At 39.2% G+C, this 25,578-nt stretch overlaps 2 protein-coding genes across 5 annotated transcripts; one reads left to right on the forward strand and one right to left on the reverse strand.

The window, feature by feature from the left end:
- The first annotated feature begins 140 nt into the window (after nt 1-140).
- Nucleotides 141-16,482, forward strand: LOC130419417 (PH and SEC7 domain-containing protein 3). 2 transcript variants are annotated; one of them, XM_056746153.1, is made up of 14 exons: nt 141-254; nt 570-1,135; nt 1,406-1,445; nt 1,854-3,987; nt 4,060-4,140; nt 5,404-5,575; nt 5,713-5,802; nt 5,902-5,945; nt 6,022-6,194; nt 8,773-8,843; nt 9,877-10,022; nt 10,098-10,242; nt 11,540-11,686; nt 12,014-16,482. In XM_056746153.1, the coding sequence occupies exons 2-14, from the start codon at nt 698-700 to the stop codon at nt 12,296-12,298; spliced, it is 3,966 nt and encodes a 1,321-aa protein (XP_056602131.1). In that variant the 5' UTR covers nt 141-254; nt 570-697; the 3' UTR covers nt 12,299-16,482. The 2 variants fall into 2 exon arrangements, with proteins under 2 accessions (XP_056602131.1, XP_056602130.1); XM_056746152.1 differs by having other exon boundaries at nt 156-254; nt 514-1,135.
- Nucleotides 16,483-17,685: 1,203 nt separating this feature from the next.
- pax8 (paired box 8) lies at nt 17,686-25,027 on the reverse strand. 3 transcript variants are annotated; one of them, XM_056745958.1, is made up of 12 exons: nt 24,903-25,023; nt 24,483-24,611; nt 21,887-22,028; nt 21,585-21,782; nt 21,410-21,486; nt 20,780-20,905; nt 20,503-20,657; nt 20,320-20,410; nt 19,857-20,099; nt 19,657-19,758; nt 18,493-18,579; nt 17,686-18,132 (listed from the first exon to the last, which is right to left on the reverse strand). In XM_056745958.1, the coding sequence occupies exons 2-12, from the start codon at nt 24,502-24,504 to the stop codon at nt 18,065-18,067; spliced, it is 1,311 nt and encodes a 436-aa protein (XP_056601936.1). In that variant the 5' UTR covers nt 24,505-24,611; nt 24,903-25,023; the 3' UTR covers nt 17,686-18,064. The 3 variants fall into 3 exon arrangements, with proteins under 3 accessions (XP_056601936.1, XP_056601935.1, XP_056601937.1); XM_056745957.1 differs by having other exon boundaries at nt 21,887-22,052; XM_056745959.1 differs by lacking the exon at nt 24,483-24,611 and having other exon boundaries at nt 21,887-22,052; nt 24,903-25,027.
- Nucleotides 25,028-25,578: the final 551 nt, after the last annotated feature.

Genomic DNA, 25,578 nt, shown 5'->3' on the forward strand with positions numbered 1-25,578 from the left:
TCTCTCTCTCTCTCTCTCTCTCTCTCTCCCTCCCTCCCTCTCTCCCTCTCTCTCTCTCTCTCTCTCTCTCTCTCTCTTCTTCCCTCTCTCTCTCTCTCTCTCTCTCTCTCTCTCTCTCACTCTCTCACTCTCTCTTGAGAGGTTGTTTGTGGTCAGGAAGTGCCTCTCTTCCTCAGTTCAGTTTGAGTAAAATTCATTGCAGTGCACATCCGCCCGTGTAAGTGCAGAGATGATTGCTGAAGGACAAAGCTGAGGTGAGCTTCTTTAAATCACCATCACATTTACTATTTGTTATAAGAACAAGAAATGTGTACAAGACCGATACATATAAATGAGATTTAAGCATAAATTAATGCACATGGCAGTGTATTTGAATCAAAAGTATGAGAACTACATAATTTCATAAAAAACGACTCTTCATCACATCTCTTAATGCTGTATTCGTGTTTCCCTTTACATGTTTTTTATGATTGTTCACTTTCCTTTTGTCTCTACTTTTTTCCACTTTCACAGAATGTTTGACCATCAATTGAATGATCATAAAATAAACATGTAAGCATGTTTTCTAGTGTCTCTTAGAGCCTGTTAACTGAGTGTTGGCGTGAGAGGAAACTGTTTCTAAACATCGGTCTCAAAATGGACGCCCTGCTCATCACAGAGGATAAAGACTGAAGATAAACTTTTCCATCTCTATCTTATGGAGAAGAGGATGGAGAATATTGAGGACTATGAAGACTCTGAACCTTACCTGGAGGCCAAGCAGTACATGGACAGGTTAAACCAGAAAAATGAAGAACTCTTGAAGAAAGACACCAGTCAGAGCGATAATGATCCAACAGATCTGGCAGAACATGCGTTGTCTTTGACTGTGTTCCCCGTCACTGTGCCCTGTGCTTCATTGTCTTATGCTACTGTGCAGTGGGACATCCCAGAGACTCCAGCAGAACCTCGGTCTTCACAATGTCACACTGGGAATAAAGTGGACTTCAGTGTTGGATCCGAGTTCGACTGGACCTTTTCTCTATCCTCCACAGAACTCAGTTATATTCCAAATCAGGAAGGCATTGTTGATTTCTTAGTTGAAACTGAACAACAACCAGCCGTCACTTTACCAAATGAAATGGTCTCTTCCCAGGTATGTAAGTTAAACCGGATGAGCCCTGTGGTTTGTCTGGTACGTGGGTGCTTGTATCAGTTACTGGTGTCCTACTTTTTAAAACTGTGTTACGATACATGATAAATGTTGTGCATTTAATTTCAGCACCATTTCAAATGTAAAATTTAGTTGAATACTTAAATTTACATATTTGTCATCGTTATTTAAACGCTATTAAATTTATATTTGTGTTTGCATTAAATGATCAGTCTCAAACTGTCTGATAAATTAATCTGATGCTTTTCACAGGAATTCTATACTAAAACACACATGGGATCTTCAATTGAAGGTAACGTGTCAATGCATAACTACTTGATGGGTTTCACCTAAACTATGTTTTTTAAACAACAAAAGTGTTTTAAATCATATATTTTGTTTTAGTGAGTCATACATTTAATAGTATGAAGATAGTGAAACAACCATGTGTTTCTCAGCTGTGAATGTTTCACTGCCACTCTGAGCCATTCGCTGACTTGGTCGATTTGGCTTCCTCTTATTTCTCTGTAGGTCCTGTTACTTAAATCTAAAAATGTGAACATGTGCACTCTCGTCAGTTGTTTGATTCTTAGTAAGATCAAACTATGCATTTGAACTAATGAAGTCCTGAAAGGCTTTTTCTCAATTAATGAAAAGCCACTTTTAAGAAAATTGGTACTGATCTTAATGAATTTTGTTGGTCTGTGCTGTTTTTCGTCAGATTGCAGTGCAGGTTTGACTTCAAATGAGAAGAAACCAAATATCTTAGTTCCTCCCAAACAGACTTCCCAAAGCTCATATCCAGGTGTAGAGGGACCAGAGATTGAGAAACAAACAGAGGAATGGACTGAAAAAAGCATTGCTGAAACCAATGGCAAATCATTGAACGCAGGGAGCCTTCAGGAGAAAATAACTTTCTTGGTTCAGATTAAAGGAACTGGTCAACCTCTGGAACAAAAAGAGACAGATCTCCACTCTGAACGCCACACATCTAATCTAGAGCCTAAAATGAATACAGAACCCGAAAAAACACCTGTTACAGTGATAGAAATGAAGCTGAACGAGACTTTGAAACATTCAGAGGAGTCAGGAGACCTCTCTGATCAGTTAAATCAAAAAGACCAGCCAGCAAACCCTGTTGAACCTGTAAGTTCAGAAGAGAAAAAAAATTCAGATGAAATGAAAAAAACAGAAACAAGGCCAACACAACCAGAAAAACCTTCTGAACCACTAGAGGGTGAAATGGCAAGGCGACCATCTGAAATACAACCATTAAAACAGACACAACATTTCATGAGTTCGTACGAGAAACAATTCTCGGAACAGTTCATGTGTCTGAACGAGAAACAATCATCAGCACAGCTCATGTGTCTGAATGAGAAAGAATCCTCAGAACAGTTCTTGAGTCTGGACGAGAAACAGTCCTCAGAACAGTTCATGAGTCCGGACGAGAAACGATCCTCAGAACAGTTCATGAGTCTGGAAAAGAAACAGACCTCAGAACAGTTCATGAGTCTGGACGAGAAACAATCCTTAGAACAGTTCATGAGTCTGGATGAGAAAGAATCCTCTGAACAGTTCATGTGTCCGGATGAGAAACAGTCCTCAGAACATTCCATGAGTCCGGAGGAGAAACGATCCTCAGAACAGTTCATGAGTCTCGAGGAGACACAGTCCTCAGAACAGTCCATGAGTCCGGACGCGAAACAGTCCTCTGAACAGTTCATGAGTCCGGAGGAGAAACGATCCTCAGAACAGTTCATTAGTCCGGATGATAAAAAGTCCTCAGAACAGTTCATGAGTCTGGAGGAGACACAGTCCTCAGAACAGTCCATGAGTCCGGACGAGAAACAGTCCTCTGAACAGTTCATGAGTCCGGACGAGAAACAGTCCTCTGAACAGTTCATGAGTCCGGACGAGAAACAGTCCTCTGAACAGTTCATGAGTCCGGATGAGAAACAGTCCTCTGAACAGTTCATGAGTCCGGATGAGAAAAAGTCCTCAGAACAGTTCATGAGTCCGGAGGAGAAACAGTCCTCTGAACAGTTCATGAGTCCGGATGAGAAAAAGTCCTCCGAACAGTTCATGAGTCCAGAGGAGAAACAATCCTCAGAGCAGATCATGAGTCCGGACGAGAAATGGACCTCTGAACAGTTCATGAGTCCAGCAGAGAAACAATCCTCAGAACAGTTCATGAGTCCAGCAGAGAAACAATCCTCAGAACAGATCATGAGTCCGGATGAGAAAAAGTCCTCCGAACAGTTCATGAGTCCAGAGGAGAAACAATCCTCAGAACAGATCATGAGTCCGGACGAGAAACAGTCCTCTGAACAGTTCATGAGTCCGGATGAGAAAAAGTCCTCAGAACAGTTCATGAGTCCGGAGGAGAAACAGTCCTCAGAACAGATCATGAGTCCAGACGAGAAACAGTCCTCTGAACAGTTCATGAGTCCGGACGAGAAACAATCCTCAGAACAGATCATGAGTCTGGACGAGAAACAGTCCTCAGAACAGTTCATGAGTCCGGAGGAGAAAGAATGTTTAGATAAAGAGAAGCGCGAGCCATTACAGATAAAATCATTAGACCCGACAGAAGAACCACAGTGTTCAGGTAAAACAGGATATTTGGATGACCAGAAACAACATAGTGTGGTAACAGATGAGGAGGTAAATCATGTCCCGAATGATGTTATGAGGGAGGGGTGTGTACAGGAGACTGTCCTGGACACTGTCTGTCACCATACAGAAGGTAGTGTTAAGGTGCTGGATCGGGCCGAGGCTCAACGATTGGCTGAGAGGCTCTACAGGTTGGATGGTTTTAAGCGTACAGATGTGGTCAGACATCTGGACAAAGAGTAAGTGTTCATCTGTTACTCTGATGAAGTATTGTGTTAGTATAAAATCCTAACCCATTTGCCCCTTTTTAGCAATGACTTCAGTCATGCTGTTGGGGAAGAGTACCTGAAATATTTTGACTTCACCAATCAAAGTCTGGAGCAAGCTCTGCGGTAACATCTTATTTCAAGTCTTATTCCAAGCTTACACATTTCAAGTATTCATATACTCAAGTGAGTTTTATTTACGTTCCGCTACATGAGGGAGCCTACAGTGGAACCAAATGTCGTATCTCTCAGGACCACGGTGTTACATATAGGGACATAAGGAAATAAACAACGTATTAAAAACACTCTTATAACGTACACCTGTCTAACTGCTGAAGTAGGTGATCTAACTACATATACTATGGTAGTCTACACTATATCTTATACACAGACAGTACATACACTATAGTAATCTAAATAGTTTCATACACTATACATGTACAGTAGTGATCTAACTGCACAAATACAAAAGAACATTACATAAATACTGTACACATATCCAATGTACAATAGTGCAGTGTTACAAAAGACATTGGGCCTCATTCATGAAACATTCGCAAATAATTCCCAAAGTTAATCCTTGTGCGTAAAACTGACCTTCCCGAAAACTTTTCTCCAGACTCATAAATACTTTTTGAACAGATTTGATAATAAAATGTGTGTAAATTAATGAATTACAATAATTCGTAACTCACTCACAATTAGCATAATCCACGCCTATGAATAAATGATATGCAAATGACGTATCTATGCTGGAATCCTCTAGACTTCATGCTCTGGTTTGGCTCGTTATATTGCATATATTCATAAAAGAATACGCTATATGCCTAACAATAAATTAATCGATTGAACTGTGTCCACCGAAGTGTTTTTTTAGCCAGCCGAAATAATACCAGAGACGTGTTGGTTGCTGTGATTTATCAGTATCATTATGATACATAGTACATCATAATGCAGTGTCATTAGTTTGTCTTAAAGTTTACAGAACGTTTGAATATTTTACGCACCGTTTACACGTTGTAGAGAGCAGGTGTACATTTATTTTTGAACATCTAACATTTTGAAAGTATGAACATTTAAATGAATCCGAAAAGGTACAAAAATGTGTTGTGAAATTGTTTCATGAATGAGGCCCATTGTGCTCATGAAGATGGAACAGCGCAGTATGAGCAGGGAGCAGTTCAAGACCATCCGGTGCTCAAGATAACAGAAGAGAGTGTAACCACAGGTGGATGGTTTGTACAACCCACTCATCCACTATGGCACACTCAGTATTGCACAGATTCAGCACACAAACGACATTGTTCATATGAAGATGTTCACGGCACAATGGACACAAGGACAAAATGAGTGTTTAATAGAGAAGTCTTTTTTTTACATGACTCTCAGGTCATTTCTGAAGGTGGTGGTTTTGATCGGTGAAACTCAGGAGCGAGAACGAGTCTTGCAGCATTTTTCCTGCCGCTTCCAGCAGTGCAATCCTGACACCTTCTCCTCATCTGGAGCCGTTCTTACGCTCACGTGTGCCGTAATGCTGCTCAACACAGACCTGCATGGACAAGTAACAAGCCTTCTGTAACATGTGCAGGTCATATTTCACCTCAAACGTGACCTGGACGTGTTTCCTGAAATTCACCTGATATGTTCCTTCTGATTTGGAAGTGTAATTGTAGACTCTGTTTGCATCTGTCTGATCAGAATGTTGGCAAGCCCATGACCCTGGCTGAATTTATATCCAACCTGGAAGGAATGAACAGTGGAGAGAATTTCAGAAAGGAGAGTTTGAAGGTGTGAATGCTGAATCCTCTTCACGTTCAGAGTTCAGTTTAATTCACACGTCGGTATAAATCACAGAGTTCAGTAGTCATTTATTCTGTTCATTTTCAGAGTCTGTACAACTCCATCAAAAGTGATCCGCTGCGGTGGGCCATGTGAGTAAACACAGTTCAACAGTGATTTCTACTGAAGCTTTGCTCTCCTGTGCATCTGATGTTTCTCTGTTTCTAGAGAGGATGATGTTCTGGCCAAGTCCATGACGCTTGAGCAAGATTTAGATCAGGATGGATCTCTGCGTTCAAAGAGTAACCCGTTCCAAGATCTTCCTCACAACAAGAGAGCCACTGTGTTCCAGAAAGGCTTTTTGAAACGCAAAGCACAGGCGGACGTCGATGGAAAACGCAGTAAGTTGCTGTGTGAATTACAGAGTGCTATATATACTCTCTCTATATATATATTAATACGGCCATGTGAAAACGAAAGTACATCCTCTTTGGGTTCTATGGGTTAATGTATCAGGAAATTATAATAAATAGCACCTTGTCCTTACCAACATAAAGTATGTGGACAGATGATGATTTGCACTGGTTTTACAGACACAGGACTGAGCCATTTGTTCAGCGTGTTGGCTAAAAATCGTGTCATGCAAAAGGACAATGATCCCAAGCACAGCGACAAATCTACAAGCGAATGGCTGAAACTGAAAGGAATCAAGGTGCTGCCATGGCTAGTCAAAGTTCAGACCTCAACCCGATTAAAATACTCTGACGGGACCTTAGAAGAACTGTAAATGAACAGTGCCTAGTTAGAACAAAACCCTTACGTGAGGTTTCCCTGAGGGGAAGTGGAGGGATTTCATCAAGAGCTTTGCAACAAATGTTTGAACTGTCACCCTAAGTGTTTTTACTTTGACTGTCAAACCACAGCAATAGAGACACGTTTGAGATAGTTATGATATAGAACATACCTACAATTGACCACAATTGGAATATTACAGCTACTTAAACATTTTTGTTGCATACAATATTATTTTAGATAAATATACAAAAGACAAATACCCTTTAACTTTCTTGGAGACTACAAAGGGTTTATTGGAGTATTTCTATCTCTGAGAATGGGCGTTATTATTTCCTCTTCAATTTACGTACATATGATACTTGTGATAGCAGTCAACGTGTTTGAGTCTTTAGGAAGCTTTATTGTTTCCTTTTTTTTAAGGTAAAAGAATATCGTAAAATCTGTGTCGTAACACATAACAGAACTTAACGCTTTAGCAATGAAGGATGAATACTTAGCGACAGCCTTAAGGGAACCTCACCTTTCTTCTAGCATCCCACTCTAAGCCTAAAGCCAAGGGTTTTCTTAACTCAAAGGGGTCATATGGCACAAATACATGTTTTTCTGTGTCTTTTGTGTGTTATAAGTTGCCCATGCATGTATTAGACACGTGAAATTGCAAAAAGTGTTGAAACAAAAGATGCATTCTATCTAAAAGCGATTGATTAACCAGACCTGCCTGAAACGACTCGTGTAACCACACCCCCACGAATGTATGTCATTTCGTGGTATGACTTGACTAAGACCACCCAAATGTAAACGCAAGTTAGGTGGGTGTACTTGTAAATCTCATTGTATCGTTGCTGCCGCAGCCATGTCGTGGAGACGCTGTGTGTTTCGTTGCAAAAAGAAAGTCTCTTTGTTTACCTTTCCAAAAGATGAGACCACTAAAAATTAATGGTTTCATTTTATTTACAACACTGTTCCAGAAAGTAAAATCCGAATATTCAAGTTTGTGCAGCGCATTTCACAGATGATTGCTTCACAAACCTAGAAGATATCAAGACTGGCAATGCACGAAAGCTTTGGTTAAAAAGTGGGGCCATTCCAACCATTACAACTTTGCATGACAGGCGCTTCAGATTTGCAGCCTGTAAGTATATTGTCATTGTAAAAGGGTTTGCTACAGACTAACGTGGGTTGAGTTTGTCGTGATTTTGTGATCTGCAAATGCAGACACGCGGGAAACGTGAAAAAAGATAACATAAGTCCTAATAATCAGTAATAATGTTCTAACTAGAGTCAACAAATGTGGTGTTTATAATGGGATTTATTGTGTTTGCTGAGTCGCGACGAGACGTGGCGTAACACTTGTTTCTATCTCACACAAACTCTGTATGATGTATATGATTGTTTGTTTATAGTCTTTATAACGTCGTATATAAAAGGTAAAACAGTAAGTTATAGTTTTTAACTTTTTAACATAATATTGTTTTAATAAAACCTTACTAATTCTTTACATCCTGCTCAAGTCGCGCAGGCAAAGTTGATGTATCGGCTTAATCATCTTTATTTTCCGTATGACATTCAGCTCAGATTGATAGAAGGAAGTACCGATGACATTTTATCACCTGTAAGTACAATTGCTTTGGAACCTGATGTTCCAAATATGGTCAGAGGCATTACATTTTCATGAAACGCTCTAGTATTCGACCAATCACTATGCACTAACCAACTGGCCAATCATAGCACACCACTCTTTTCAGAGCATTGAAGCAAAGAAGAGATACAAACATGCTCGGTGTGTGGAAAATACTGTTTTTTTAACCTTAAAACATGTATACACATTACATTACATCTTAAACAAACCATAATATTCGTTTAAGCCATGTCATTTGACCCCTTTAAGGGTCTTCATGCATCTGGGCTCACATGCACACAACCTCACTAAACTGAAGCAACGTTGGACAGAAGACAGAGCCAAAATAAATCCTGGAGTGAACTCAGTTTTCACACAGTGTAATATCTTATGTGTTATTTGTTGTTGCTATCCATTTGAAGTTGTATTTATATCCTTTAGACATTTATTATCTCATCAGATTGTTTGCTATGTCCTTGCAGACACATCAAAATGATTGAATATAAAGAGGGTGTACTTACACAAGTGTATGCATCTGTCTTTAATTCTCATCTACTGATTTGTAGCTCCCTGGGGGAAGAGAAGCTGGAAGACGTTTTATGCCGTGCTGAAAGGAATGGTGCTGTACCTCCAGAAGGTTTGTTTGCTTTGTGCTCAGTGGTAGATCTTTATGGAAGCAGTAAAGGTTGTGGGTTCGATTCCCAGAGAACAGCCATACTGGTCAATTGAATACCTTGAGCAGACTGTAAGTCACTTTGGACAAAAGGCTCTGCCAAATGCATAAATGTAAATGCAGAGATCTCTGTTAACTGAACTCAACGTGTCTGATAAGACAGACCAAGGGCCAGAACTGAGAACCACAAACTTTATTGATTGATATAATGACTGTTGATACACAAAATGGGTCAATTAAGTAGACAATCTCTCAGGGTAGATTTTCGAAATAAGTTTCTCATACACATGTTTAATATTCCCATCTGGACACAGTTTATGATAAGTGGTGATATTAAAATGGGCGTTCAGTCAATTATTACATGATCATAGAGAAAAAAGAATGCTCTGACGTTTCTATTCATTAGTCCTGGTGAAGGAACTGTCTTCAATTACCATACCAATGCAAAATATATCAACAATTAATTAGTTTATATCTTGGTGTTTTCATCTTGCACTGTAATATGTTTAATTTGAATAAAATACATAGATGGAAAGCAGGTTGCTGATGTTTACCAAGGTTTATCCTAAAGCCTGAAGTATAGTTCCCTTATTACGCGAGTGTAGAGTGTAAATTTTTAACTTCCATTACTTCAATTTATTTTTTACTGTTAATATTTTACTACAATTCTTAAGTATTTTTGCGTTTTTTTTACATTCTTTTTACTGTTTTGTTACAAGTACAGTTGACCAGACCTATATTTCACTGCTACCTGCATCATGTGTATAACTGTATGTGACACATAGACCAATAGAAATCGAATCGAATGGAACTGAATGACATCTGTAGTCTGAGGTGAGCGGTCAAAGGAAAGAATTTGAGTTCAAAAGAGAAATGTATGAAGAGATGGAAGTGAAGGGTTATAAAAGTACTTTCACTGTGAGGTTTTATAAACTAATGGAAGCAGGAAGGGGCTGAAGCACCTGTAGAACATTAAAGATGATCTCTGTTTGTTCAGGATGAGTATCAGATGGACTGGCAGAGCTCCGAGGAGGTGGTCAGTGTTCATCACGCCCTAGCCGAGCGAGCAATGAATTACACCAAAAAACCTCATGTGTTTCGTCTTCAGACGGCCGACTGGAGGGTTTTTCTCTTCGAGGCGACGTGAGTGTGTGAGTTCACAGGCGCTCTTCATCTCACAGTACTGTAGCACTTACTGTATTTTCATTTATCTTGTAGTTCCACAGAGCAGATGAACTCCTGGATCGGGCGGATTAATCTGGTGTCTGCCCTTTATTCCTCTCCACCGTTTCCGGCTGCTGTGGGCTCTCAGAAGAAGTTCTGTCGGCCCATCCTGCCAGCCTCACAGTCCAACCTCACGCTGGTAACCGTCCTGGGGTGTTTTGAATTGGGGTGTCATCATCACAATATTTAAATATATATGGTGTATGTACTACCTTAAATTAGATCTACTAAACTCTGCTTAGTGTACTAGCTGGACGGAGGTTAGTTTTTATATTCACTACCAACTGTCTGTCATCAAAGGAGTCTCTTTATGGAAGTCATCACAATGTTTGTAATGCCTCTGGGCAGTTATTTCACTCTCCCAACCCTCAAGTCCCATCTACTTAAAATGGTTAGTTTAGGTCACAATAAAATTATATATTTTCCATAAAAAAATACACCTGATATTAACTGCATAGCACACATTTTATTTTTTTACCTTTGCATGCTTTAGACAGGAGGTTAGAGATTGACAGGAAAGTGTGGGGTGGAGAGGAGAGGAGGGAACAGGATCAGCAAAGGGCCTTGAGTTGAGATTTGAACTCGGGTCGCCTGAGGTGCAGTAACGCTATAACCCTATTAGCACCGAAACACACACACATTTCGTTTTTTATAAGCTTACATTACTTTAAAAAAACCTTCAATGTCCAGTTTTATCTCTCGGGCATGTGTGCAGACTGGAGGGTACCTTGTAACACTCCATTGATTGCCTTTTTGTACTGGAAAGCAGCACTTCCATAATTACTGACATTTGTCCAGTGTGGGTGTCACTAGTTACTAAGTAATGAGTTACTGTCATTGAAAAACTTTTTCCTTGAAACGTAAAGTAAGGGATTACTTTTATTTGTTCTGTAATTTAATGACAGTTACTTCTGATGTAATTCAACCAAATACTGTGTAATATATTCAATAGTGGAAACGACATCAAAGTTAAAAGTCTAACTTTAAAATGCCTGCTGTAATGTATAATTCTCACGTTTGTATACTTTGGTCAGTTAATAAGAATAATTGATGTAGTTATTTGTTATTTAATTGAATGGATTAAAAAAGCCGTTTCATGTCTATCCTTGAATCACAGAACTAATCAAGGTTGATGTTGGATATAGAAAGTTATTAGTCATTAAGTCATTTATAAGTCATTAAATACTTTTTGGAGAGAGTCATCTGTACAATAATGTAATTAAACTATTTCATATGTCATTAGTAACTAGTAATGGATTCATTTTCAGAGTGACTTAGCCAACACTGGTTATATATCTATAATGTTTGCTAGACCTGTATTCATGTAGCCTTCAATAAGATTTACGCATTTATGACTCATTCACACTCGCAGTCAGTGTTTCTTCATCACAGTGTCTAATCTAGTTTTGTGATGTTACTGATGTGTGTTTTACCAGGACGAGCAGCTAGAGTCACACACGGCCATGTTAGAGAACTTCCAGCGGGACCTGAGTGACATCCAGCAGGAGGTGCCAGACGGACGAAAGAATAAAGCCAGAGAATCAGAGGAGCTCAGACAGAGAGAAGAGTATTTACAGTATGAGGTGTGTTAACCCTTTACAGTTAAATACTGCTTCCATTTCAGGGCCTGGTTTCTAAATGCGTTTATGGATAAACTAGTAAAAACATTTGACTTATAAGTACATAAAAGAGACATGATCTGTATGATCTCCTACTCTCCTTGTTCTAGTCTCTAATACAATATTGTCACAGACGGAAGTTTGGAGCAGATTAAATGGCTTCTTGTTTTCCAAATGGTGAAGCTAAAAGTGTTTTGCCCAGCAAGTTCCGTGCGTCCTTCTGTGCTATCCTAGCGTACTGCACCTGTATCATGTTAAAGTCAATGTTTCATGTTTGTTTGGTTTTTGCAGATGTCTCGTTATGAAGTCTACGTGAAAATACTGGAGGCCTGGCAGAGCCTAGAAAAGTCTCAGTCGACGGTTGAAGACAAACTGAACATGTTTGATGAAGGATTGTGGAGAGGAGAGATGAATGGAGAGGAGGAGGAGACCGAGGGGTTGATGAAGAGATCTGTGTCCAGCCCGTCTCTGGAGTTAGAAGCTCCTGCTCAGCCTGTAGTGAAGGTTAGGAGAAACATCTCAGAGAGACGCACCTATCGAAAGATCGTCATTCCACGTCGTAACAAAGAGATTTGAGGGAAAGAAATAACAAAGAAAACTGTTATATTGTGACTGAAGCACATTTTATATGTATGTTCAAGGCAAGTTATAAAATAATGACCATTCTATACTTAATGTTTATGTTTTTGCACAAACCTCTTCATTTTCATAGTTCATAATGACCACAGGCAGGTTTGTCGTCTCTCTTTATAAATTAATGGGGGTTTAGTTTTCGGTTCATCAACAGAATCCTGCCAACTGAGACAGTATTATTATCATTATTATTACTATTGCTGGGGTTAAGGGAAGGGTTTTGGACTGTGAATGCACACAAATAATCCAAATTCTATCTGTTACACTCCTATTATACTTATTTAGAAATGTTCTATTTTGCTGATAAAGAGACATTACTGAATGGCTCTTGTGTGAATGTCTCATGTAAGCAGCCCCTTCTGAAGCCATTAACATGTAGTTTGATGGATTGGGCCCTCAGGCTCGGCTGGTCCTCAGGAAGGGTCTGCTTGATAAAGATATCAGATAAATGCTGTTGATATGTAAACAGATTGAGAGGAAACAATCAAAGTTTCAGTGAGTCAGAAAATGACTGAAAGCCAAGCCACCAAACCCCCCCCCCCCCCCCGTGAAACAGCAGTTTAAGTAGAAATGGTCTCCAGTTTTCAACATATTAATGTTATTCTTGAACAATGGTAAAGTCATTAACCATCTTATAACATAAAACTTCACAGCATCTGTTCATGGACATATAGATTATTATTGAGACTGAGACGGTCTACAAGCTGCTATACAATTTTGGCTTTTAAAACTTTTCATTGATGTCACCTGCAGGCTAGTATGATGTAATGAATGTAATTTGGGATTTATGTTTCTGCAACACATTTTGAGGGGGTTTCCTGTACGGCGCCAAAGCCTAGCTGAAATGTAAGAGGTGTCTTTATCGAAAACAACTTGCACTGACATATCTGAAAATATGAATGAACGAGGCATTTATAGCGCTTTGTTATGTATTGCATGTGTTTTTGTAAAGTATGTTTTTGAAAATACCTTAAATAGTCTAATTTAACTAAGGCCTAGCCCTGTCTTAATCTAATCCCCTTTATCCAGAAAAGTCTGTTGGAGAAAGAAGCTTCTGGCTAAAATAACTTGAGACCTTTGAATAAGTTTGAAGCGTTTGCATGACGGTTGCATGTTTGAGTTCTGCTGTCTGTGCAGCGTCGGGTGAGGTCATGACCAAACCACAGATCAGCATCTGTGGAGCGTGACGTCTGTGGAGCGAGCTTTAGTCACCCTGTTTTTCAAGTGTTTGTTTCTGCACGTCCGCCCGGCTGAAGAGTTTTGTGGCTGGTTGAGTAATTAAAAAGGCAAGCAGAAGATTTCTTCATAGCAGTTCTTTAACATTCCTGTGACACCATCACTTCTGTTTCTTAGTTCCTCTGAATTCCTCTTCGCTGTTCCTGTCATTTTATATTTATACATAAATTATATACCAAGTGCATTAAAATCCTTTAATGTGCGACTAGCTGTGGATTATCCCGCTTATACCATGGTCATTTGCCAAGTTCAAAATGAGTTAAAGCTTTGATTGATGTTTACAGTGTCATTTTTTATCATACAGGTGAAAATGATTTTCAATTCATTCTAAATGTTGATCAAACAGACTGGAACTACCTGTGCATGAAGCGGTTTAAATGCACACCTTCCAGGCAATCAGAATTGAGTATTCAAACAGACCATGGTGTATATATATATATATAGAGAGAGAGAGAGAGAGAGAGAGAGAGAGATAATTATATATTATTATTATTGAATTATATATATTTCTGCTTTTAAAATCATATCTCTGTCATCTGGTGTTGTTGTCTTTTTTCTTATTGGTCTGAGTTTTTATCCAAGGTGAGAAACAAAAGTTAATTTAAATGCGGTTTTGCTGCTGGTCTTTACCTTTTCGGCTTGATTTAAATGAAGAATGCAGTAGTTCACATCAGCGTTAAGTGGATTAAATGTTCCTCAGGCTCTTTCTTGTATATCTTGGTCAAATGTTCTCCTTAATGGTGGCGTCACTAGAATGTTCTGTCAGTGTTTGTTGAGCTGGTTTGTGTCTCTGAGTGTCCGTCTCATTCTGTGACCTGAGTTTGCTCTCTGCATTGGTTTCAGTCACACTTAACATTGCCTGAAGAGAAATTCAACATCATGCTGCATTCTTGACTCTGGCAAAGTAAAACAATCGTAAGATTTTAAACTCATTTCATTCCCAAACTACAATTTAATGTTTGAATGAGTGTTTACCAATGTGGGACTATTCAGTGCTCCCTAATCCTACAGTTTTGTACCAACATTTATTTATGGTTTCTAACATCTCCAGTAAATATTCTTATTTTTGAGCAATGAAACCATTTTCTGTGCAAATCACTGTATGTATCATAACATTATATTGATACCCACACTGGTCAAGTTTTTCATGGAAAATAAAAAACAGATTAAATTAATTAGGAAATTATTTTATGTGTTTTGCTATTTATATCAATTGAGAAAACACAGAGCAAAAAACATGAATGTTTGATACATTATTAAACCCTATCTCACATGTTGCTCTTTGAGCTGTGTTATTAATGTTTGTAAGAGTTTAAATGGAGGAGTTTGAAGACAACATACAAATGCAGAGTCAAAAGTTTAGACTACATCACCTGAGGGGCTTTATTTGATTCCTCACACAATCTGTGTTTGGCTTTGTGCATTGTGCTTTTGTAAATGACACATCATGCCTCTGAGGAACATTTAAACATCTCAGACCTTTGAAAACTATGAGTTTGAGAATTGAACAGTTTATCACATATGAATCTCTGTTTGCGGATGTTATGTTTTATTGAGCAGCTGAAATCATCCATGAATGTGGCTACTTGCTTTTTTCGGTCAATCTGGGTAAAGGACTTTTGTCAAAGCTACAAAGACCCCAACAGACTGAAGAAGACCCAAGACTCATGATTTCAGCCGACACCAGCTCTTCATCTATTTTGGCAGACAAATATCATCTACACAACAATTCTAATGGGACACTGAGTTTATTGTTGACCACATGCAGAAAAGTATATAAATGTTTGGTCTGTCTCTCTAACGCACACAAACAGCCAACTATTGTTTTGGATGAAGTTTTAATAAGGGCCCCCGTCTGCCTCGTTTTTGGCTCCGGTGATGACAGTCACACATGCCCACACACTCCTGGCCCTGACTCATTCTGTGCCCTCTGTGCCAGCCCCATTCTGAGATGCTTTGTCCTCTCTCAGCTGTTCCGGCCCGGTGCCCGTATTGTGCCGCAGAACTCATTACTGGCCAACCGACAGGCTGAGCGTCATGCTAATAGGGCTACAGTCGCCCTGGGCGAGAAAGAGAGAGAGGGGTGACGGTGTGAATGAGGCAGAACGGGGCTGTTAAAAGAGACGGGGAGAAAGTATTATCGTTGTCTATATGGCCACACGTTCTTGTTTCCCGCTCTCTTCGGATTTCAGCAGAGCATCGCTCTCGATACGATAGTTAAGTGCTGGGCAGAGGCCGCTTGGAATTGCTGACTGGTGACATGAAATAATTTTTTGTCATTTCTGCCTCAACTAAACCACACACACACATGTTGGGTTTGTATGTTTACTATAGTCATAATGATTTTTATACTGTACACATTGTATACCATGTAACCCTCACCTTCCTCTTTACCCATACCATCACACAAATCTGCATCTTTACATTTTCAATGAAGCATCATTTATTTTGATAAATAAGCAGTGTGAATCGTGGGGATTGCTTGCATGCTCCACAATGGAGTGTAGTTTGCATGTTTTCATTGATATGTCTCATACGGGTGTGTTTGGTGCAGTGGACTTACGGAACAGTTTGACATGACACACAAACACAGGTAAAGAGGATCTTCTCCACTTTTCAAAGACTGGGACAATTCAGATAATTCATGTTTCATGAAATGCAAATGCTTACTCAAATTCCCTTTGCAAACATTGTTGAAATTATTGTTAAGCATGTTTGCATATGTTTAGTTAATTTTATTAAGAATATGTCATCAGCCGAAGGTTGTCAATAGCTCATGGGTAAAGATAGATATTTGGGTTTATTCACTGTGTAAAAGTGGTATCATCAAAAAGTCATGTCATCAAAGTTCTTTTACTTTACAACTCATCAAAATAAATTAAGCCATTTCAGCTTGTTTTTACACTTAAGTTACAGTTACCACTAAGTAATCACTAAGGACACCATGTTAATTTTCATTGTGTCAATCCAATTTGACCTAAACCCAATTTGTTTATTTTTTAATAATTGGTTATGTTGTGCAACAGTATTACAATGATAAAAATGTTACATGTAAAACCCAAATGTTAATATTTCTTCATGAGAAACAGTAAAATCAAAGAAAAAATGTTATTTTTATTGTGAAATTATGTATTCTATATATTTTTAAAGTGATATACCTTTATACAAGATAATAATGTTGGTATCGTGGTGGAGTGTTTCAGGTTTGTTGTGTGTGTGTGTGTGTGTGTGTGTGTGTGTGTGTGTGTGTGTGTGTGTGTGTGTGTGTGTGTGTGTGTATTTCATCACGCGCAGTGGATGCAGGTGGTCGTCGAGCTCGTTAAAGCGCCATTATAAAGAGTCGAAAAATAATTGCGAATAAAAGTACGCGATGCAGAAAATAAAAGAGGAAATTAAACAGATGCGCATGTTTCAGGATCATTGCTTTTGTCCCTTTCGTGTGTGTACTGTTGAACTGCTGACTTGCGAAAAAACGTTTTTCGACAGGAGAACAGTAGAAACACAGTCGTGATCTGCAATGATGTGAGTATAAATATGAATGATGATTGACACAAATGACATGAAGAATAATCATCCTCGCAGTTTACAAAGTTAGGCATATAAATCACTTAAGTCTGAGAAAATATGATAGATTTCCCATTATTGTGCAAGACCATTGGAGGAAGACGAGGCGTTGGACTTTTGTCATGCTTTATTTAATGAAAATAATTCTGTAGAAATTATTCATTTAATATAATTGACATTACAATAAAACTTTAGCTGTAAATCTCTCGTCCAATCACAAAAATCAAAGCATGACAATGGAACTGGAAACACACATTTTAAACGACTTGAATCTCGACAGTTTTATTTATCATGTGTTAATGGGTTTTTATCTTTTCGGGATTGTGTTTTTTTAATCAAAATCACTACCAACGTTTAGCCTACATGTGTTGTATGATAATCCATTCGTTTGCTTGGACAATTCATGTTCAAAAAGGCATATGTAAAACAATGATATCATCATGTAAAAGTAAACGCTTTATATTTCATTGAAATATCGGACGTGTAAATGGCTGAAAAGGTGCTCATTTCCTTTAAAATACCTGCTCAGATGATTTTGAAGAATGGTTTTATTTTGTATTGGTTATTTATTCAGGGTTAGTGTGACACTTGCTAAACATAATCTGTGATAAAAATAACACGTCTGTCCATGAATGTATAAAACAATTTGCTACAGTCTTTGGCTATCAGAACTATAAATACTCAGTGACTGGGATTTGTCTACTTGATCAAAATGTAAACTTGTGTGGTTTGCAAATCGCCTTCAAACCGGCTCTGAACACAGAAAATAAATATTTTTACAGGCAACAAAAGGTATCGTCCGTGAATATGCTCGCTTGCTTCACACGCCTTATGATTTCTTTTCTTCATTCCATTGTAAAAAACTAAATGTCTTTCTTTTCTTCTTGGGTTTGAAGCGGTTTTCTGTCACTAGAGATGGTCGTATGCGGTGGACGGAGGCGCGGCTCTCGAGGCAGAGCTGTAGTAATATGGAGAACCTGCAGGGGGCAGCAGTGATTCCAGCATTAGATTACCAACAGTATACAGCTATGATAGGCTACTTTACATAGTTGAAATACGGGTTCCTTTAATCACAGGCCTTTCTTTAAATCACCGTCTTGTGACGGTGGAACTATTTGTTTCCACAGAAAGTCTTCGTAGCCTAAAGCCATGGAGCAAGATAAATCTACTTCATATCATGTGTGTTAAAGAGGACATGTGACTGAAACTTTATGCAACGGCTGAAGGTCAACACAGTCTCTTTTTGGGTTGCACATAATGACAAGACCGCACGTTATGCCAATAACCATTTAAAGTGCCACATAAGACATTTCCAAGTCCTGGACCTTGTGTCTTACCTAAAATAGTTGAGTTGGTGAATCTCCACGCGTCACTGTAGGAGGTGTATGATGGGTGACTGTAGCTCTGGCCCGTGTACTCTGGACCTTCATGGACACATTCAACAAACCACATCAACACATGCCGATGAAATTCATAGATTTACAGAAAAACTCTTTACGTTGATTTAATTCCCTGGGAATTGAATTGTGGGAATGGTGGCCTGCTCAAACCCTTTAACAACAGGAACTTTGTAATGAAATCAATGTAAATTTGTTTCTGGTTGCACAGAGATGATGAAACAATTTGAGAGCGTTTGTACGTTATTCACATTTGAAAGGTTTTATAAAATGTTGAAGGCATGCCTGTCCGAGGGCGTGTTTGCGCTTTTGGCTGCTCGAGTTCTAGCACATCATTTACCCAACGGTTAGAACGGCTTGTAAACCATTAATCCAGCGGCTGCTCACTGGCGCGTACAGTCAGACTCCTCAGCGTCCTACATCCCTCTCACTTCCTCACCCCGCCATTCTTTTTTGAAACATTCCAATATCTAATTGGTAATTATGGGAACCCGGATTGAACCCCCCCCCATTCAGTGAGTAATTGTGTATGAACGTTTCTTCTTAGTGAGGCCACCAGAAAAATAATAAATCACAGCCTCTCATTTCGCGCTTCGCAGGGCAGATTTCATATGGGACCAGAAAAGCGCTTCACACTCTCGGCAGCTCCATCAAGCTCTTATTTTTTAGAATTTTTTCTTCCTTAATGCATATATTGCATAGATACTAAACTCTATTTTCATATATATCGGGCCTTTCATCTGCATTCTCTTTCTTCTCAAACCACCCCTGAGGGGCCTCAGAGTTCCTGTTGCTCTGTGTGGTGCGGAGGGGCCGCTGCGGGTGCAGGCATCAGGGCGGAACACTTGCTCTGCTCCCCCCTTGGACCTTCCCTGCCACCCAGGCAAAGCACCTACTGATTAACCCACCCGTCCTTCTGTAAATCTCTAACCCAGCTACTCAAATCCACTACATGTATGTACTCATGAGTACGTCAATGTTCCTGTTTTTCAACTCAAACATTTGATCTCTCGGACATTTTGGTTTGTAGTTTTTAGAACCTCAGCAAGTATTAGGGAGCAGATTCCTGTGTTGATATGGGAGTGTTGTTCTGAGTTTTCTCACCTGTGACCATCCCCGTGATGGTGGACGCCGAGAACCCCGTCTGAGCAGCAGAGGGAATGTGTGGTGGGTAGCCGGGCAGCATTGAGCTCGTCACATCTCGTCCTAAAAGAGTTGGCAGAAGCGCTCATTAGACACCAGAGAACCAAACCTTTCACACAACATCAAGGTGTAATGCTGATGCGTGACAGATGAATCTTTACCTGCGATGAAGGGCGAGCTGCTGAACTGCCCGTGCACAGGGCCATGATGGGACAATGAGTTGAAGCCATGAGATAAATGAGCGGAACCAGTGCAGCTGGCACCGATGGAGACTGACGAGGGAGCGGAAATGGAAGTGAGATCCAGGAAAGCGGAATTAGCCATGATGTTGGGGGAGGGGCTCGAGCCGTTCAACTCGGGTGACATTTCCTGTTTCAGACAAAGTGGGAGGGGCTGTAGGGGTTCTGAGGCGGGCAATGGGTTTGACAGACAGGTGAAAGAATCAGTTATGAAAGTTACTTGATGTGAAACTGAATGGGTTACAATCATAACAATGAGCAGACACACTGAATGATGAGACAAGTGAGAAATAAAATAATGACATGGCAGAGATGAACGTACACTGATTGTGCCTTTTGTTTTGAAACGGGCACACAAAGTAAAAAAAGAAAAAATCATTCATACCTGCGACCACCGCATAACCTTGATGTGTTGTCAGGTTTCGATTTTTACCATCATCCAAACCGGCGTTGATGAGCGAGAAGGGGTACAGCGACTGCACAGATATGTCAGAATTTCAAAAGCATGTTCTCCTGCTGTGTTTGATTTGATCTAGAATGTATCCTCAGCAGGACGGCATCTCTGTACCTGTTCTGTCTTCCCGCCTACGTCGGAATTGTAGTGGTGCCGTTCAAAGCCGCAGTCCAGATGCTGAGAGGGAAAGTGGTCAGTTCTTAACTGTTTTCTGGGAGCACCGCTGCTGCCCTGTGAATCCACGCTGTGCCGACAGCTCTCCTGGTCACCTTTAAAAAAAAATTGTGTATTTGTTGATAAAGTGCACAACAAAGATTGTCCTAGTAAGAAACGTGTTGTTGCTCAGTCATTTCCCATGATGCAACAGTAAAAGGCTGTTTTTAACACTCACTGTCATCATGGCTTCTCTTTCCGTCGCTGTTGGTCTGCGGTATGCCCAGCAGGCCGCTGATGGAGTAGGTGGAGCCCAGAGAATCTGACTGGGGAGATTCTGGAGGGGTTACGGCTGAACTGGGAACTAGGAGAATTTCAAGAGACAGCATTATAACTTCATGGCTTTAAAGGGACAGTTCTCCCAAAAATGAAAATTCTGTCATTATTTACTCACCTTCCAGTTGTTCCAGATGTGTATAAATATCTTTGTTCTAATGAAGGAATATATTTGGAAGAATGCTTAGAACCAGACAGTTCTTGGACCCCATTGATTATCATAGTAGCAAAAATGACTCCATACATTTTGGTTCCGTTGAAAATAAAAGAATATATTTAAGGATGTGTGACAGCAAACAGTTCTGGGACTCTTTGAATACAATTGTCATTTTTCTGCTATGGGAGTCATTGGTGTCCATCAACTGTTTGGTTACAAGCATTTGTCCAAATATCTTTCTCTTTGTTTAAGCAAACATAGATATCTCTACAGGTCAGGAACAACTAGACAGTGAGTAATTCATGATAGAAATTTATAATTTTCGCTTTAATTGTAATAAATTGTTGGATTGAAGGGTACGGCGGTTTTTCTTACTCAGTGTGTGTCCAGGACTCAGACCTTTAGTGTCCAGAGGAAGATTAAAAGGCTGCTGAACTTTTGTCCGAATAATTCTGTAAAACGACCAACAAGGGCAGCTGTGAGACCGTCATGGTTCAGTTGCAGTAACTGTATCATAATGTGGTTTATGAATCAAAGTCAAAGTTCATACCTGTTGATAGAGCTGACGCTGGGTACAGTGTCCCCGTCACAGACGCCCTCTGCCAGAAGTCTGTCTCTGATTTCCCACGCAAACATCGTGGGGTTCTGGCGTTTGTAGTCTGCTATCTTCTCCACTACTTTTGGAGTTGCAACTTTAGGCTTTGATCCCCCAATGACTCCTGGTTTAATGCTGCCGGTCTCGTAGTACCTGACAACGAGACATCCATTAAAACAGATGCTGCCCCCGAAGAGCCTGTGTTTCACCGTGTGATGGGTTTGATGTCTAGGTTTAGTCTGATCTGGACCGCTTACCTGCCCAGGATCTTACTGACGCAGCCGTGACTGACCCTAAGCTGGCGGGAGATGTCACAGGGTCGCACACCCTGGTGTGCCATGTCCACAATCCTCTGCCGGATGACTTCCGGAAGCGGCCGTCCATTCACAAACATGCCACCTAGTTGATTAAGACCCCCATGACCTGGGGGGAGAGAGGACATCAACACACATAAACATCACAAACACAAGCTGTCAAAGCACAGGTGAGTGACATTATATCTGCGCCTGGAGTCAACAGAAGAGAAAGAACTCAGGCGCTGATAAAGATAAATGATGGGAACAGATGCAGATATTTGACCATTTCCTTCTTGTAGGAGCTGTGTCAGTCCTGCATATTGTACACAAGAGCTTTCATGTGTGATGTGTATCTCAGACACCGGCTTATTTATTCAGAGCACTCTGTTCCCTTCTTCATCTTTTTAAAGTCATGATAATAGATTAATCTCATAGGAATCTATTGAGACTTTCATCAGCATTAAGACATTTCGTTTGTGCGTTTCAGTACAGACTGATTATGAACAATTGCACTTTAAAATAAATGCCTCAATTGTTTTGAGCTGTAAAATCTTAAAGAGGATACAAAAATCCAGTGTGTGTGTAAACTTTTAACAGACATTTAACAGTCAGTGCTTGTTTTTTAACATTTACATAGCCTTATTAACGGATTCAATTGCAAAAAACTCTTTGTGACGCTCGTCTGCACCAGTGACTCTCACTTTTAATTTAACTCATTCAGTCGTTTCTCCCCTTTTGCTCTTTCATTTCCACATCAAACAGCGCTATTAACGGTGTTAGCGGACTGTGTCAAAATCTCCTCGCCAAGCATCAGCAACCGGCAGGATATTAAAGCAGAGAAACCCCAGGGGAACACACACACACACAGAGAGAGAGAGAGAGAGAGAGAGAGAGAGAGAGAGAGAGAGAGAGATAGAGAGAGAGAGACGTTGCGTTTACATGTTTTTATGGGGACTTTTCATATTTAGTCTAATGATTTTTATACTGAACACACTGTATATCAACCACCCACCCTAACCCCCAAACAAAAACACTCAAATATAGTAAAAGAGGACTGGTTTAACATCTAAAGAACCTTTCTGTTTCACAAAAGGTTATTCGTGGCAAAAAAAGAATCAAGAAATATATGGTTCTTTAAAGAACCTTTGACTGAATAGAAAAAGGGTTCTTATGGCATGTGAACAACCTTTTAAGCACCTTTGTTTTTAAAAGTGTTGGTCCGGACATGTAGATGCAATAAATATTTTTAGATTTCAATGTTTTTTAAAAGATTATTTTAAGGTTTAACGTGGGCTATTTTGGATTCTATTTATTGCAAATCGCTAAAAAAATAGCCTTCATAAACAGTACATTTTAGAAAATATGGTTTACTTAGTCCAAATCGCAATCTATTTATTATACTTGGTTTATTAAAAAACTTCGACGATTAAACCAATTCAGCTGAGCTCGCGATGGTTAAAAAATGTTACCCTTCCTCTGAAATGCAGGTTCAAGTCCCAAAATCCAATTATAAAACGTAATGAGCATTACGGTTAGTTTTTATCATTCATTTGACTATGATTTTAATCTTTGACATGCTCTTACTATCAAGATATCAAGGTTATATTTTCGCAGAATGGTCTTTACAGTGTGTATTTAATGAACAGTTAATTAGCTTGGTTTTTACTAGCTGTGTCACATTATGTGTTTTTATTAAGCCATGTAAATTATGGAAATTGCTTTACCTGCACCATATGTATGTTAAATGTTTAAGGAAAATAACGTAAGAATAAAACACGATACAAGATGTTAGGAGGAAACTTTCTACACTGAAATGCCGTGTTGTGTAAAATAGCCTCTTTTCTCTTAAAAGTTGTATTATAATATCGCTTTTATTTAACATTTCCCAAGCAGATTTAAACCTATAAACATCGATAAAAAATGATCAATATTAAAACATTTCCACTAAAATTCGAAAAGTCTTACACATCACATAAATATGCGATTAGTTTACGACTTGTTATTTGAAAATAGATGTACAAAAAAATATTTAAGCAAAAAACGAATTGTAAAAAGCTGTTATTAGAATGTATTTCGATTTTTTGGTTTAGTTTCGCATCGTAAAAACTCAACGCCAGTTTATAGAAATTACAAGTATTTGTTGGACTTTTTGCTAATTTCCAATATATAAAGGGTTGCATTTAATATTTTTGTTTTCACGTATTTATAATCTGATTTGTTTAGTATACATTGTTTGCGCAGGTTTTTAATAACGCGAGCTCACGCACTATTGTAAAGTTCACCTATAGATTTGACACATAACTTATTTATGAACGTTTACATTTGCGTTCTGCTTTGTTTTGTTGCGCGTAAAATCTCCGAAACTTTTTCAGTATTTAATGACAATTTCCCTAACTCGAAAGTAGACTTCTTCAAAAGCAGACGTTGAAGTGAATTTATTACATTTGCACAATATGAACATTATTTCTATATATATACTAAACGTATAACCTGTTCACTTCACGTTTCTTTTTGATTTCCAGTTCAGATTTGAAAATGATTAGTTTGTCATTTTTACCTCGCCCTGTTGTGTTGGACATTGCTCGGAGAAGTCTTGCTTTCTTGATGTCCTGGCGTCCACTCTCACTTAATTTGCAGTTTTAGTCCATTTGTTGTGTGGAGCGAAAATATTCCTGCGTTTTATTCCCTGCAAAAGGACATTTTATGGTGAACCTGACATTTCGGGCTATTGTTGTTTTTATTGTTGAATGTTTATTAATGACACTGTCAATTTAGTGAATGAGTTAGTTACGTCAAGCTCTCCGTTTGAATGAAGATTCAGTTTTAGGCTACTGCGTTACGTGAATACTGTATATTATGATGCGCAAATGTTGTCTGAATAAGGCCACGGCCATCACTTGCATGCTGCCGACACCATTATATTTTATCAGTAAGGCAATGCATTAAAAAAACGTAAATACGTGTAAAGCAGTTTTACCTTCTGCAGAAAAACAGCTGTAAATATCCGACGGCTTTTATCCAACGGCGCAGTGTCAGCTAGGCCTGTAATAGTGAATATTCAGAACTTGAGATGAATGAGAGAGTTTGTTCTGTTTACGTGAGGTGTGTAAGAGCATCTGAACGCCGCTGCGGAGGTTTTATCCCACCGGCTCCCCTGCGCTGAGGATGCGCTTACACCATTGGATGATGGATTTAGGGGAGGTTCGACTGGGGTGTCACACACAGCAAACTGTATGGATGAATGATTCGGATGTTTCTGCCGTACACGGAACACAGCAAAACATCGAGTGATACGTCAATGTTTAAGGAAATATTTGTGAAGGATGCGGCTTGTTTTCATTCACCCCTCGCTGATCAGATGTAAGATGTGACGCGTCTCCTGGGGCGACGTGAACGCGCTCATCTTTCACACACAATTGGACTCTTGATTTGTCGTAATCTGTTATTAGGCTGTATGATGACAAACACCTAATGGATACTGGTGCTTTACGGCGACTTTTCTTTTGTTGACACGGGCTTTTTGTAAATTGGACAGAAAATAATCTATTTCTTAATTATTTCTTATTATTTTCATCTTTTTTTTTATTTTTCATTTTTAATTATCTTTAAGTTTTAATATATATATAAATAAAAAGGTATAATATGTTCTTCTT

The sequence above is a fragment of the Triplophysa dalaica genome, chromosome 4, assembly GCF_015846415.1.
Source record: "Triplophysa dalaica isolate WHDGS20190420 chromosome 4, ASM1584641v1, whole genome shotgun sequence".
NCBI lineage: Eukaryota > Metazoa > Chordata > Actinopteri > Cypriniformes > Nemacheilidae > Triplophysa > Triplophysa dalaica.

Bases quoted from the DNA above. Each gene is read 5' to 3' on its own strand.
- LOC130419417 (XM_056746153.1), top strand. From the start codon at position 698: ATGGAGAAGAGGATGGAGAATATTGAGGACTATGAAGACTCTGAACCT. The intron at 5,576-5,712 runs GTAACAAGCCTT...CTGTCTGATCAG, and splicing joins ACACAGACCTGCATGGACAA to AATGTTGGCAAGCCCATGAC. The intron at 6,195-8,772 runs GTAAGTTGCTGT...ACTGATTTGTAG, and splicing joins GGACGTCGATGGAAAACGCA to CTCCCTGGGGGAAGAGAAGC.
- pax8 (XM_056745957.1), bottom strand. From the start codon at position 24,504: ATGTCCAACACAACAGGGCGAG. The intron at 22,053-24,482 runs GTAAAAATGACA...CTCTCCCCCCAG, and splicing joins GTCCAACACAACAGGGCGAG to GTCATGGGGGTCTTAATCAA. The intron at 20,906-21,409 runs GTAAGAAAAACC...AAATTCTCCTAG, and splicing joins GAGTCCTGGACACACACTGA to TTCCCAGTTCAGCCGTAACC.